At 40.0% G+C, this 15,349-nt stretch overlaps 1 protein-coding gene across 1 annotated transcript in view; it reads right to left on the reverse strand.

Annotated features, from left to right (window-relative positions):
* The window catches only part of LOC101984466 (cytochrome P450 2J3-like), a 30,049-nt gene extending 17,657 nt beyond the window's left edge, over window positions 1-12,392 (reverse strand). Inside the window, exons 1-2 of the mRNA XM_005353618.3 lie at window positions 12,140-12,392; window positions 2,229-2,391 (exon numbers count right to left, since the gene is read on the reverse strand). Of these exons, the coding sequence (XP_005353675.1) occupies window positions 2,229-2,391; window positions 12,140-12,349 (373 nt within the window). The 5' untranslated portion in view covers window positions 12,350-12,392. The remainder of the gene's footprint in view (window positions 1-2,228; window positions 2,392-12,139) is intronic.
* Between the last annotated feature and the right edge of the window lie 2,957 nt (window positions 12,393-15,349).

The raw sequence follows: 15,349 nt of genomic DNA on the forward strand, positions 1-15,349 counted from the left end.
CACACACACACACACACACACACACACACACGGGTGTGGGAGAAGAGGAACATGCTGCTGGGGTTAGCATCCACCATGTCTCAGTGCACATACAAGGCCACACTCCTGTCTATATCTTATCTTTCAGAACAACGTTCAACTCTTTAAACATTTAAAGTTCTGGTTTTCTTCTCCGTGTGTTCTTTCATTAACTCAATCATTTATTTTCTGAAACTTCCCCTTCTATGCTGGATCATTCAGTTACAGATTTCCTTCCCAATTCTTTGACAGAAATTTCCTATGACTTTTTTGTTTTATTTTAACTATCAAATTTCAAAACATTGAAGTTTTTTAAAGACAAATTCTAATAACACCCTCTTACAGCAAATTTTGTCTCAGAATATCCACTGAATCCCTATCATTTAAATAACCTCTTCTGATAGTCAGACTGTAGTTTTACATGTCCCAGGAGGAAAATACTCCTGGATCATGCATGTTACTATAAATGTTGCCAGCTACAGAAATTTACACTCAGTACATGTATGACAGAAGTTGTTATTACATGTCTGAAGTTCCCAAATAGAAGTCACTACCACAAGTCACCTTGTCTTTTGCCATTGTTCTCCCCGCCTCACTCACAGCTCCTGCAGTCTCCTGAGAACCCATTTCCCTGCAGCTAAGATATATGCCATGATGGTTTCTCTCCTGAATGACTTCAGTCCGTATGGCTTTAATGCCACCATCCCACTCTAACCTGCTGTCATTTTTTGCCATATTGACTGTTCTAACTCCTTTTATAATTACAGTGATGATTTCTTTGCTATCATTCTTCTCTTCTCTACCTGGCATCCTAAATATGTCTCAAAATGTGCAGTATTTGATCTTTTCCTCCTAACCAAAACCATTTAAGAGCTTCTCCTGTTGTTATGATGAAAACCAAGAGCTGGGCTCTTTCTTATCAACCTCAATATTTTTATGTACACTTAAATATATCCTTCAAATACTATACTTGCCACACTGGATCCTTGCAGTTTTACAAGATCCCTGCTGTATTGTGCCTTCAAGGATATTCCATCTCTTTGAGTACTTTTTTTATACCATTCAATGAATGCCATTATTTCAAAAGCTTTTCCTGAATCCTAGGACAACTTGGATGTCTTTGATAAATGCTTTATTATGGTAGCATGATAAGATTTTAATCAGTATAGTTAAGTGATTCAGACTTTCTTGTTAGATGAATTATGTGTTATAGAAGAATGATTTTATCTATTCTGATTAGTATTAATCAATTAGGCCGATGACTCTGCTTCTCCTAGCAGACAATGTAGTCAAAGTCATGCCATTAGTGGTTGATCTTTTCCAGGAGCAATTTGAAATGGAGAAGAAGTCTGTTTTTAACTTTCTTTTTTTTTTCAAAGAGTTGGTTTTATTTTATTTTTTTTAAATTTATTTATTTATTGAGGATTTCTGTCTCCTCCCCGCCACCACCTCCCATTTCCCTCCCCCTCCCCTGATTAAATCCCTCTCCCTCATCAGCTTGAAGAGCCATCAGGGTTCCCTGACCTGTGGGAATTCCAAGGACCGCCCACCTCAACTTTCAAACACATAACTTGATTTAATGATCACTTTGCATACTCATGCAAGTCTATTCTCACACTGTCTGGAACACTAGAGATTCCTGTGTGGCCATGGCTTCAGTGATGTAGTTTAAGGAGTCTTAAGCAAAAAGAGCAATAGCAGGAGGAAGCTCACTCACACCCATTTTCCTAGGGCAGAGAACTGGAGTGGAAAAACAGAAGTGAGGGCTCAGCCTGTCTGACTGGGGAAGGAGCTGTCCTTACCTATCCATGCATCTAGAGTTAGTCTGCAGGACACGTGGGTTCTCCAAGTCTGTCTTACAGGATACAGTGCAAGTCCTCTGATGGTTGCTTTCATCTAGGATATACTACATCTAGCTGACTTTGAAGATAACATTTCATGAAGGGTTTGGTTTATAGGAATGTTGTAAAATTACAGATATAGAGGCACCTTCATCACATCATAAAACACCTTATACTGCACTAGAAACAATGTTATATGCACTTTTTAAAAAATTTATACATGTGCAATATCAGTTGATCATATTCCTTTTCCACTCTTTCCAAAACTCTTTCAGGAATCTCTCTTAATATGTGTCCCATCCTCTATCAAAATTCATGTGTTTTTTTTAAATACCCTCTACAGTTAATAGTGTTGCCAGTTAAACTTACCATTGTCATTAAAGACACGTTTTCTGAGAGGTGTAATGGGGCGTTTCAAAAAGTTTTGTTCCATGTGAGTGAAAGCTTCTTTGATTAAGGGTAGTCCAGTTATGACCACTGAAGGGATATTACCAAAATCCAGGCTAATTAGGTCTCCGTACTTCTTCACAAACTGAAAAACATTTCAATAGTCATGGTCAAGTGTGTCTGTGTCAGGGATGGCAGACGTGTGTGTCTAATGGGACTCATGTTGAGAGGTCTCTATGTGACTGTGAATTGAAGGACTCACTGATCTTTGGTTTCTGAAAAGGTTTTCTCCTCCTCTGAACTAAATTCAAATTCAATTATAACTCGGATTTACTCTATTAAAATCATTGATAAAGCACATTATGAACTGAATGAGCATTTATAATGTACTACTAAAAGGAATGTAAAAGTATGGATGTGTCAAATAATATGCAAGGTCTTGACTCTGTCTCCAAACCCTCCTATTCCCCCTCCCTCTGTAACCTCAGTGGAACTCTGAAACATAGGCTGCAAATTCACAGACAGGACCAAAAGGTGAGAGAACACCCACCTGGTGGGACACCTCACTTTCTAGGTCCTTATACCATGGCAAAACTCCAGAGCCCTTCACCACTTGCTTCAGCTTCTCTAGCCAGCCAATAGGCAAGCTTCCTTCAGGTAGGTTGCTCCAACATCTGATGTGGGAGTGTCATATATCAATCTGTTGATTTCATTGGTTAAGCAATAAAGAAACTGCTTGGCCCTCATAGGTTAAAACATAGGTGAGAGGAGTAAACAGAACAGAAGGCTGGGAGAAAGAAGCTGAGTCAGGGAGTCGCCATGATTCTTCCACTCCAGGCAGACACAGATCATTCCTGGTAAGCCAGCTCGTGGGCTACACAGATTATTAGAAATGGGCTAGTCCAGGTGAGAGGGTTAGCCAAGAAAAGGCTAGATATAATGGGCCAAGCGGTGTTTAAAAGAACACAGTTTCCGTGTAATTATTTCGGGGCATAAGCTAGCCATGTGGGCGGCCGGGTGCTGAGGACACATCCCCGCTGTCCTTACTACAACAAACATCCCCATCTCATTGATGGGACCCTGTAAGCTACAAGTTCTACTCCACTCCCAAACCTCCCTATCCCATGCGACCTCAGTGGAACTCAGAAACACAAGCTGCAACTATCATAGAGGACCAAGAGAGTAAACCAAGAGAGCAGGCAAAGAGAGTGGGTCAAGAGAGTAGGCCAAGAGAGACCTCAGTGGTTCCCTGAGACACCAGGAACAACAGTACAGGGCAGATCAATAACAGTTCCTAAAGACACAGACAGCTACTACAAGGATTGGATCAAGAGGCAAACATACTGCCTGCACCAATTGGAGGAAGAGATGAGTAGGCACTAATGCTAGAGTTCATTCAACAACCTAAAAAGCAACACGGTACCCAGTGGTCATAGGACCCAACGACTTGATGATCCTAACCCAAAAGCAGCAGAAAAAAAGATTTTAAAAATCACTTTATGAGGATGAAGGAGACCTTTAAAGAGGAAATGAAATATTTCCTTAAAGAAATGAAGGAAAAGTCAAAAAAATATCTCAAAGATGAGGCAAACAGTTCAACACTTGAAGACTGATATAGAGGCAATAAAGAAAACACAAACTGAGGGAATTTTGGATATGGAAAAGCTGGATAAACAAACAGCAACTATAGAGGCAAGCATAATAAACAGAATACAAGAGATAGTGGGTGTTGAAGATACTCTAGCGGAAATAGATTCCTTAGTCAAAGAAAACATTAAATCCAACAAATTCTTAATACAAAACATCCAGGAAATCTTGGACACCATGAAAAAACAACCCTTAGAATAATGGGGATAGAAGAAGGAGGATAACTCCAAATCAAAGGTGCAGAAAATATATTCAACAAAATCATAGAAAAAAATCATTCCTAACCTAAAAAAGGATATCCCTATGAATGTACAAGATGCTTACAGAACACCAAATAGACTGGACAAAAAAACCCAGTCCCTTCACCATATAATAATCAAAATGAAAAACATACAGAATAAAGAAAGAATATTAAGAGCTACAAAGGAAAAATCTTAAATAACATATAAAGTCAGGCCTATCAGAATTACACCTGACTTCTCAAAGGAAACCATGAAAGTCAGAAGGTCCTGGACAGATGTGCTGCAGACACTAAGAGACCATGGATGCTAGCACAGATTACTATACCCAGCAAAGCTTTCAATTAACATTGACAGAGAAAACAAGATATTCCATGACAAAACCAGATTTAAACAATACCTACTCACAAATCCAGCCTTACAGAAAGTACTAGAAGAAAAACTCCAACTCAAGGAAGCTAACTGCACACAAAAAACACAGGCAACACATAACATCATACCAGCAAACCCCAAAAGGGAAATGCACAAACACTACCATCAAAAAACTACAGGAATTAACAATCGCTGGTAATTAATATCTCTTAATATCAATGGACACAATTCACCTATACAAAATACAAGCTAAGAGAATAGATATAAAAGCATGATTCGTTCTTCTGCTGTGTACAGGAAGCACACCTCAACCACAAAAACAGACATTACCTCAGAATAAATGGTTAGGAAATGATTTTTCCAATCTAATGGACCTAAAAAACAAGCAGGTGTAGCTATCCTAATATCTAACAAAATAGACTTCAAACTAAAATCAATCAGAAGAGATGGAGAAGGACACATTACTCTCATAACAGAAATGATCCATCAAGATGAAGTCTCAGTCCTGAATATCTGTGATCCAAATACAAGAACACCCACATATGTAAAACAAACATTACTAAAGCTTAAATCACATGTCAAACCTCACACACTAATAGTAGGAGATTTCAACACTCTACTCTCTACAATGGACAGGTCAACTGGACAGAAACTTAACAGAAAAAGAACTAACAGATGTCATGACTCAAATGAACTTAACAGACATCTACAGAATATTCCGCCCAAACACAAGCAATATACTTTCTTCTCAGAACTTCATGGAACCTTCTATAAAATTTCCCACATATTCGGTAACAAAGCAAAACCTCAACAGATACAAAAAAGTAGGAATAACACCTTGTTATTGAATCATCATGGTTTAAATTTAATATTTAACAATAACACTAATTACAGAAAGCCTACAAACTCATGGAAATTGAACAGTGTTCAGTTGAACCAACCTTGGGTCAAAGAAGAAATAAAGGAATAATTTAAAGACTTCTTAGAATTGAACAAAATGAAGGAGATTGGAACATTATGAATGCAGTCCTAAGAGGAAAGATCAAAGCATAAAGTTCCTACATAAAGAAAGTGGAGAAATCTCACAGTAGTGACTCAACAGCACATCTGAAAGCTCTGGAACAAAAAGAAGCAGACTCACCCTGGAGGAGTAAACAACAGGAAATAATCAAATTGAGGGCTGAAATCAATAAGATAGAAACAAAGAAAATACAAAGAATCAATGAAACAAAGAATTGGTTCTTTGTTAAAATCAACAAGATAGACAAACACTTATCCAAACTAATCAAAAGGCAGAGAGAAAACATCCAAATTAACAAAATCAGATCTGAAAGGGGGGATGTATCAACAGACACTGAGGAGATCCAGAGAATCATTAGGTTATACTATAAATAACTGTACTTCACAAAATTAAAAAAGGTAAAAGAAATGGACAATTTTATGGAGAGGTACCACATACCAAAATTAAATCAAGGTCAGGTGAATAATTTAAATAGACATATAAATTGCAAGGAAATAGAAGTTATCATCAAAAGCCTCATAAAAAAAAGCCCAGGACCAAAATGGTTTCAGTGCATAATTCTACTAGAACATCAAAGGAGACCTAATATCTATACTCCTCAAAGAGTTCCTTATAATATAAAGAGAAGGGACATTGCCAAACTCTTTTCATGAGGCTGCAGCTACCCTGATATCAAAACCACACAAAGACTCAACCAAGAAAGAGAACTACAGAACAATTCAACTCATAAACATAGATGCAAAAATAAATCATCACCCATGATAGATTTGGCTTCATCCCAGAGATGCAGGGATGGTTCACCATATGAAAATGTATTGTTGTAACCCACCATATAAATAAACTGAAAGGAAAAAGCACATAATCATCTCATTAGATGCTGAAAAAACATTTGACAAAATACAGCACCCATTTATGATAAAGGAATTTGAGACTTCAGTGATACAAGGAATATATCTAAAAATATAAAAACAACATACAGCAAGCCAACAGCCAATACCAAATTAAATGGAAAAAATGCAAAGCGATTCCACTAAAATTAGAAACAAGATAAGGCTGTTTACTCTCTCCATATCTATTCAACCTAGTTCTTGACATTCTGGGTAGAGCAATAACACAACAAAAGGAGATGAGGGGGTTCAAATTGGAAAAGAACAAGTCAAATTTTGATTATTTGCCGATGATATGATAGTATACATAAGTGACCCCCAAAACTCTACCAGGGATCTCCTAAAGCTGATAAATACTTTCGGTAATGTAGCATGCTCAGTCATACCAAAGAAAATTTAACCATGTTCATAGCAGCATTATCTGGAATAGCTAGAACCTAGAAACAACCTAGATGCCCCTCAACTGAAGAATGGATAAAAAAATTATGGTATATTTACAAAATGGAGTACTACTCAGAGGTAATAAAACAACAACATCTTGAAATTTGCATGTAAATGGAACTAGAAAAAATTCCAGAGTGAGGTAAGCCAGACCCAGAAAGATGAGCATGGTATGTACTCACTCATAAGTGGATACTATCTATAAAGCAAAGGATAATGAGCCTATAGTCCACTACCCTAGAGAAGCTAAGTAACAAGATGAACCCCAAGAAAAACATATATAGAGCCCCCTGGAAATTTGAAATAGACAAAATCACCTGACAAAATTGGGAGCATGGGGGTAGGGGGAAAGGGAGGGCAGAAAGGGGAAAGAAGGGGAAAGGGAAAGGAAGGAAGAGAACTAGAGAGAATGGGATAGTTGAGATGAAGGAAGGACAGAGATGAGAACAAGGAAAGAAATATTTTTTGATTGACTAGCAAGAAACCTGACACTAGAGAAATTCCCAGAAATGACCACAGCTAAGATCCTAAGCAATGAAGGAGAGAGTTCCTGAACTGGCCTTGTCCTTTAGTCAAATCGATGAATATCTTAAATGTCACCATAGAACCTTCATCCAGCAACTGATGGAAGCAGAGGCAGAGACCCACAGCAGAGCACTGGGCTGAGCTTCAAATGTCCAGTTGAAGAGTGGAAAAAGAAAGAATATGAGTAAAGAAGTCAAGTCCATGATGTAGACACCCACTGAAACAGTTTACCCAAGACAATGGAAGCTTACCAACTCCAGCTGGACAGGGAGGAACCAGCACAGCACCAAACTAGACCTTCTGAATGTGGGTGACAGTTGTATGGCTGGGGCAAACTGAAGGGACACTGGCAGTGGCACCAGGATTTATCCCTATTGCTTCTACAGGATTTTTTGGGAACCCATTCTCCTTGGATGTAATCTTTGATCAGCCTAGATATAACTGGAGGACATCTTGAATTTTGCATGCAATTGGATGGAACTAGAAAATACCATCCTGAGTGATGAATACTCAAAAAGATGAATATGGTATGTACTCACTCATAAGTGGATGCTAGCTATAAACAAAGGATGCTGAGCATATAGTTCATGATCCTAGAGAAGCTAAGTAACAAGGTGAACTCTAATATATATATATATATATATATATATATATATATATATATATCCATCCATCCACCTGGAAAGTCAAAATAGACAAGATTACCTGACAAAACTGGGAACATAGGTGTGGTGGGGAGAAGGGAGGGTGAAAAGGGAAAAGGGTGGGAGAAGTGGAGGGACAAGAGGAACTTGAGGGAATGGGATAGTTGAGTTGGAGGAAAGACAGAGATGAGAGCAAGGAAAGAGATATGTAATATTGAAGGAGCCATTATGGGGTTAGCAAGAAACCTAACTCTAGAGAAGTTCCCAGGAATCCACAATAATGACCCCAGCCAAAACCCTAAGCCACAGATGAGAGGGCGCCCTAACTGGCCTTGCCCTGTAATCAGACTGGTGAATATCTTAAATATCACTATAGAACCTTAATCCATAAACTGATATAAACAGAAGCAGAAACCCACAGTGGGGCACTGGGCTGAGCTGCCAAAGTCCAGTTGAAGAGTGGGAGGAATAAGAATATGAGCAAAGAAGCCAAGATCATAGTGGATACACCCACTGAAACAGTCTACCTGAGCTAACCAGGTAGCTACCAGGAACACCAGCTGGACAGGGATGGCACAATCATAGGACTAAACTAGTCCCTCTGAATGTGATTGACAGTTGCATGACTGGGGCAGACTGAGGGGCCCCTGGCAGTGGCACCAGGATTTATTCCTACTACTTGTACTGACTTTTTGGGAACCTATTCTCTTTGGGATGGATACCTTGCTCAGCCTTGATATAGTAGGAAGGATCTTGGTTCTTCCCCAAAGCAATGTGCCCTACCCTCTCTGAGGAGTGGGCGGTGGGTTGGGAGGCTAGTGGAGGGAATGGGAGGAGGGAGGGATTGGGAGCCTAAATTTGTATGTATAATGGAAAAAGACAGTTTGTTTTCTTTTTTAAAAAAATAAAAACATAGAATTTATTTTTAAAAAAGTAAAAGAATCTTGTGACCTGACAAGGCCTGAGGAAGGTCTGTCCATGTTTTTTTACAGCTTGCTTGGACGTTTTAGAAAACCAAATGTCTTTTAATTAGAGGATAATGCCATCTTCACACAGCTACTAGACACGAGATGTACGTGTGTAAAATAATGAGACTAACACTGAGGGCAGCCCATGCACCTGTGTGGAAAAGGTACTTCGATATAAAAGGAATGTTTAGCACTTTTTTCTTTATCTTCGCTTCACCAAACTCCGATTCACTTCAGAGTCTGAAATGTCTTCTTATACTTTCATTCATGCATTCACCAATATGCACTGAGTGAGCATCATTGTTTCTCTGGAAGTGTTTTTAAAAAGCAAGGGCTCTAACCTGGAATCTAGTGAAGGCAGGAAATTCAAGTCATTGCTCCTCAGAGAGTTCAAGTTGTCTATGTAAAAGTCTGTTGTAGGAAGCATGGAAGTCTGAATGAAAATTACAGTATCAGTGTAGGAAAGGGAATATTCTCGGTTTAATCATTAGTAGATATGAAAAATGCAATAAAGGAGTGGAGGCATCTCTGCAAATCTGGAGTGATGGAAGCATATAGGCTTTATGGTTAACTGACTGGGTTCCTGGGGCAAGTGCGGTCTTCCAAGTCTCAGACCTCCCAGTTATGAAATAGTAAAAAAAAATCCCTACTCAAAGAGTTCTGTGGTGTATAGTGAGAGTTGCACTATGAGAAGCATTGTTTAGTTCCAAGCACCCAGCCACCCACTGCATCTCCGACAAATGAATGAGCTCCGTGTTCAAAGGTTTGCAGATACAAATGCATGGTGAGAGTCAGGACAAGAGCCTACTGATCCCAGACAGCCAGACAAACTGAGCGGGGATTCAGTATGCTTTGTGCTTTACTTAGTTATGGATAACTGTTCTACTGTAGCTAGGATTTTCTTCACCACTCTGAAAAGGCAAATAAATTGTAGGTGGAGTAATCTCATATATCAGATTGTAGGCAAACACGTTAATGTAGAGATGTCCATAGGGCCTTAGAGTTTAGTGGAAGGTAGCTTAAGGAGCAGCCACGAAAACAAGGAGGTTGTTTAGGAGAGAAGGAGAGTTCCTTGGCAGGCCTAATGTAGAAAACATTGGTTTGGATGACGCTATGAGATCAATATCAAAGCTCCTTCCACCTGTGTTCTCGAGTCAAAATTATGTAGAGCCAAGCTCTAACTCTTGTCTAGCTGCAACAGTAGTGTCAAACAGAAGGGTTCAATTCCTTCAGGTTATCTGTGGTCTTCTGCTCCATCTCTATGCACTGTCACCCTAGCCTTAACTTTGAGAGCAAGAGCTGAACCCTTGGAAACAGTGTCAAAACATATGTCATGATTTGGGCTCATCTGAGAATCTTGCACCCACATTGAGGACAGCCTAGACTCTGTCATCCCTTTGTTATTTATCCATAAGCCTTAATGATTTCATTCAGCCTCAATTAGTCTACCCTATCTTGGTCATAAGCGCAAAACCAATAAGTGAATGTATTTTACTTTAAGAGCTATCAGTATTGGATGCATGCCTATCCAGTAAATTTCTAATTTCATTTTGAATTCCCAATAAAGGAGTTCTGGAAACAACTGAAAATTTGGTTTAAGCTTAATTACTTCTCTCTGGCAGTGTGTACCACCTAAATTTTGTAGCTGAACTTGAACTTGAGAAGGATCCAGAGACTAAGTTCTGAGGTAAATAACTTTTTACATTTTTCTTTTCCTTTCTTTTTTTCTTTTTTCTTTCTTTTTTGGATTTTTGAGACAGGGTTTCTCTGTGTAACAGCTCTAGTTATCCTGGAACTAGTTCTGGTTCTGTAGATTAGACTGGCCTCAAACTCACAGAGATCTGCCTTCTGAGTGCTGGGTTTAAAGGTGTGTGCCACCACTGCCTGGTGCCTTTTTCCATTTTTATCAGCTCTTTGGTTACGTATAATTCTAGTAGAATTATAGTAGTAAGTTTTATATTGGTATCAACCAAGTAAAGATCAGCAAGTCAATCGGCCTCTGAATTTCTAGTCTTTATGATTCTCAAATGTGTCAGTTCTGTCTTCAATTGTTTCATGTGGATTAAATGACTGAAATGATGTTTTAGGATAAGTCATAAGACAGGGCATGTTTTTCATTATGAAATATTAAGTCAATAAAAAATAATTTTAAAAGAGTATAGAAAGATAGGGTATGGCTGGAGTAATGGATCAGTAAAGAGGAAAGTTGCTCTTCCAGATGATCTGGGTTCTATTCCCAGCACCCACATGATTGCTTACAATGGCCTGTTGCTCCCATTACAGGGGATCAAACACCTCTTCTGGCCTCCATGGGCACTAGGCACATATGCAATGTACAGACATACATGAGAGTAAATTATTCATATACAAAATTTTTAATATATAAAAATTAAATATAAGCTAGTCTCAAAGGATTAAAACTGGGACTAATAATAGAAAAAAATAGAACAATGGATTAAAATACGAGATAAAATATTTAAGGAAAGCAATAGGACAGGACATCAATAGTAGGAATGAGATCTGTAAATGTAGTGTAAAGAAAGAAGGATCAGCAGAGGGAATGTTTAGAAGAAAAAGAAATTTCATTCCAAGGGTTAGTGAGACTAGACACCGAGCAATGAAGAGCAGCCTGGGAAAGATTCCACTATATCAAAGTTCTTAGACTTAAGAAAGAACAAAACAGTGTCACTCAGAGAGAAAATGAATTAACTTTCCCATAAGGAGTAAATAAGAAGGTTATTAGCCTGAATTCTTAAAAGATTGGGCAGTGAGATTGTGTGTGTGTGTGTGTGTGTGTGTGTGTGTGTGTGTGTGTGTTCCTAATGGGCGCAAGAAACCCATAATCTGCTTATTTATCAAGGTGAGCTATTCTGTTATCCATCTACTTAACATACTTAAGAGAAATGAAATTATACATAGTGTGTTTGTCAGATCATAATGGGGTAACAACGGAAATCTTTTATAGAAAGATATTAAAAGCAATTTTTTTGGCAACAAAGCATCATGTGTCATAAGTGAGGGCACAGATTAGAAACTAGTTCTACTGGCTGGGTTAGTCTGCAACCAACATCAGCCTACAGCCAGATCCTCCCGCCCCCAGTGCTCCGGATTGGGTCTTGGCATAGCCAGACACCCTCACTCTTTCTCACCTGCTGAACTGCCAGATGCAACTGTTCCAAATCCAACTGGAGCAAGTTTCCCACAAAGGGCAGGCGCCAGGGCCCTGGAGGGCAGTTCTTGGGGCGCCTGTTTATTAAGAAGTTGGTCAGGAGCAGGAAAGTGACAGCAGCCAGCAGCAGAGTCCTAGGATGGAGCGCTGCCCAGATGGCGGCCACCAGGGAGCCCTCAGTGACAAACATGGCCTGGTGCTGACGGCAGAGACAGTCCCTCTGCTAAGTTGCACCCTGCTTCTTGCAAACCACGCCCTCTCAGTCCTACCAGAGCCCTGCCCTGTGCGTTGTTCCTGCCCTCTCCACTGGCCCCGCCCCATCTCTCTGTTCTGCCTGGGAGCCAGTACCCTGTTCATCAGTACCGGTTAATGCTGCGGGCTTCCACAGAGGCCTCTGACACTCTGCGCTTTTACCCAGTCCACTCCCTCCTAATCCTTGCCTTGGCTCTCTTTCCTTTGCCCCATCTCCCAAGTCCTGCTTACCTGCAGGTACTCAACCTCCACCCCTAGGTGCCAGGCACTGTATTCCCAGCACTGGTCCCCAATGGGATTTAAAAGGGCTGCCTAAGAGCGGTTGCTATTTCAGAAATTTGTTTTTCTGAAGCCTTTGTGTGGCTCTGGGAATAGTGATTTACATCCTAGCAGACTCCTGGTTTATAAATGAGTTTTTCCCAGAGCTGGCAACCTTCCTGACAGGAAGACTCCTATAGACAGCGCCCCTGACAGTATGCCCGGGGCCTCTATCACTGAGCTCTCAAGCCCCCTCTTTTCTTCCTTTGGTCCTTTTTATACATACTTTTCACACATTTAAACTATTTTAGCTTATTTGAGAATTCCAGACAATATATTTCAATCATATGCTTTTTCCTCCCCCAACTCCCTCCTGATTTCACCTACCTCCCCACCTGAACTTCATGGGCTTTCTCTTTAAAACAAAACATAAATTTTAAAACAAAATGGTGTGTGTGTGTGTGTGTGTGTGTGTGTGTGTGTGTGTGTGTGTGTGTGTTAGATGTTAGGCACCTAGAGGAAAGGTGGCAGCTTTGGGAGAGTCCCTGACACTAACTGTTCAGCAGGTGAGAGTTTTGCAGAATTATCTGTGTCACTGACAGCATGGCAAGGTTCTGAAGAGAGCAGTCAGTACCCACCAGCAAAGAGAGTCCATTCTTTTTATTATGATGATTATTATTAATTTTATTGAGCTCTACATTTTTTTTCTGCTTTCCTCCCTTCCTCGCCCCTTCCCTTCAACCCTCTCCCATGGTCCCCATGCTCCCAGTTTACTCAGGAGATCTTGTCTTTTTCCCATGTAGATCAGATCCATGTATGTCTGTCTCCCTTAGGATCCTCATTGTTGTCTATGTTCTCTGGGATTGTGAATTTAGACTGACTTTTCTTTGCTTTATGTCTAAAAGCCGCTTATGAGTGAGTACATGTGATAATAGTCTTTCTGGGCCTAAGTCTTAAGAGAGCAGTCAGTACCCTCCAACAAAGAGCAGTCCATTCTTAAAGGTTCTGATAAGCTTGGAGGTTCTACGCCAGGAGGCAAAATAATTAAAAAGTTATGGATGTTCCATGCCTCTGGCCACTTACACAGAGAAAGAAGAGCAATTTTGTCATTCATGAGAGCTATAAGGAGAGAAAGGCTGTTTCAGCGAGGGATCCAACATTTCTATATATTTACTTACTTATTATTTTGAGACAGGGCTTCACTAACTGGTGATGATTGCCCTGAAACTACAATGTTGGCCAGGTTCCCCTCAAACTCACAGAGATCCACCTGCCTTTTGCCTTCCCAGTGCTGGAATTAAAGGTGCGCACCACACGTCAGGCTGCTGGTCTCACCTTTAAGCAGCATCTTATCAGAGGAGAGAGATTGTGTGTGGGGCGGGGGAGGGAAGGGATGGCCAGATTTCTCAGACTGCAGCAGCTGTCACTTAGCAGAGAGAGGGAAGATTCTCAAGCAATTCCCTCCCCATGAACTGTAATGTACAGTTATGAAGGTGAGGAAAGGTGTTTATTTAGAGCTGTACGGGTTTTTTAAATAATCGTTCTCAAGTTGGGAGCATTAATGTTAATTTATTTCTGTGTTTGTAGTCCTTTTGCCCAATACCATGAAGACTCGAATATATATTCTGAAAGGAAAGACCCTGCAACTTCTCATATTCACCACTGTATCTATGTATAATAACTTATTGATAAATAATAACAAAAATTGAATATAATGTCATGATTGTTGATGTCAAGGTCCAGTTCCATCTACCCTTACCAAGTAGAGGAAATGATTCTTATTATTTGGCTTCTGTGTGAGTATGTACGGGTGTTAGGAAAGCAATATAATTTTACCAAATAAGAAACTACTATGAGTTTCAGTTCACAGGAGGGGAAGACATTTTTACCAACTCCCATCTGAAAGAGGGCTAATATCCAAAATACATAAATAACTCAAGAAACCTGATAGATACTTTGCTGAGCCTTGATGCAGAGAGAGGGGCTTGGTCCTGCCTCATCTTGGTATGCTAGACTTTGTTGATTCCCGACCTTACACCATCTGAGGAGTGGATGGGGGCAGTGGGATGAGAAGGAAGGAGGAGAGGAAGAGGAAACTAGGGTTGGTATGCAAAATGAAAAAAAAAGTAATTTAAATAATCCCCCCAAACCAAATAACTCAATTAAAAAATGAGGTGCATATCTAAACAGACGTCTCAATGGAGGGCACTCAAATGGCTAAGAAAGGCCTAAAGAATTGTTCAGCAACCTTAGCCATCAGTGAAATGCAAATCAGAACTACTTTGAGATTCCTTCTTATACCTTTCAGGATAGTTAAGATCAATACGACAAAGGACAGCTCCTTTACATCTCTCTCTCTTTTAAAATACTTTTAGATTTTTTTTATGTATATGAGTGTCTTACTGGCACACATGTCTGTGTACCATATGTGTACCTGACGCCCTCTGAGTTCCGAAGAGGTATGCTCAAATTAGATTTAAGAACACTTGTGAGCTGAGCTGCCCTATGGGTGCTGGGGATTGAACCCAGGTTGTCAAGAACAGGTGCTCTTAAATGCTGAGCCATCTCTCCAAGTAGAGCCATTTATCCAGGTGCCCCTCCCATATCTTTAGAACAGGGATTGCGCTGGGCGGTGGTGGTGCACGCCTTTAATTCCAGCACTCGGAAGGCAGAGGCAGGC

This window comes from Microtus ochrogaster, chromosome 10, assembly GCF_000317375.1.
Source record: "Microtus ochrogaster isolate Prairie Vole_2 chromosome 10, MicOch1.0, whole genome shotgun sequence".
NCBI classification, from domain to species: Eukaryota; Metazoa; Chordata; class Mammalia; order Rodentia; family Cricetidae; genus Microtus; species Microtus ochrogaster.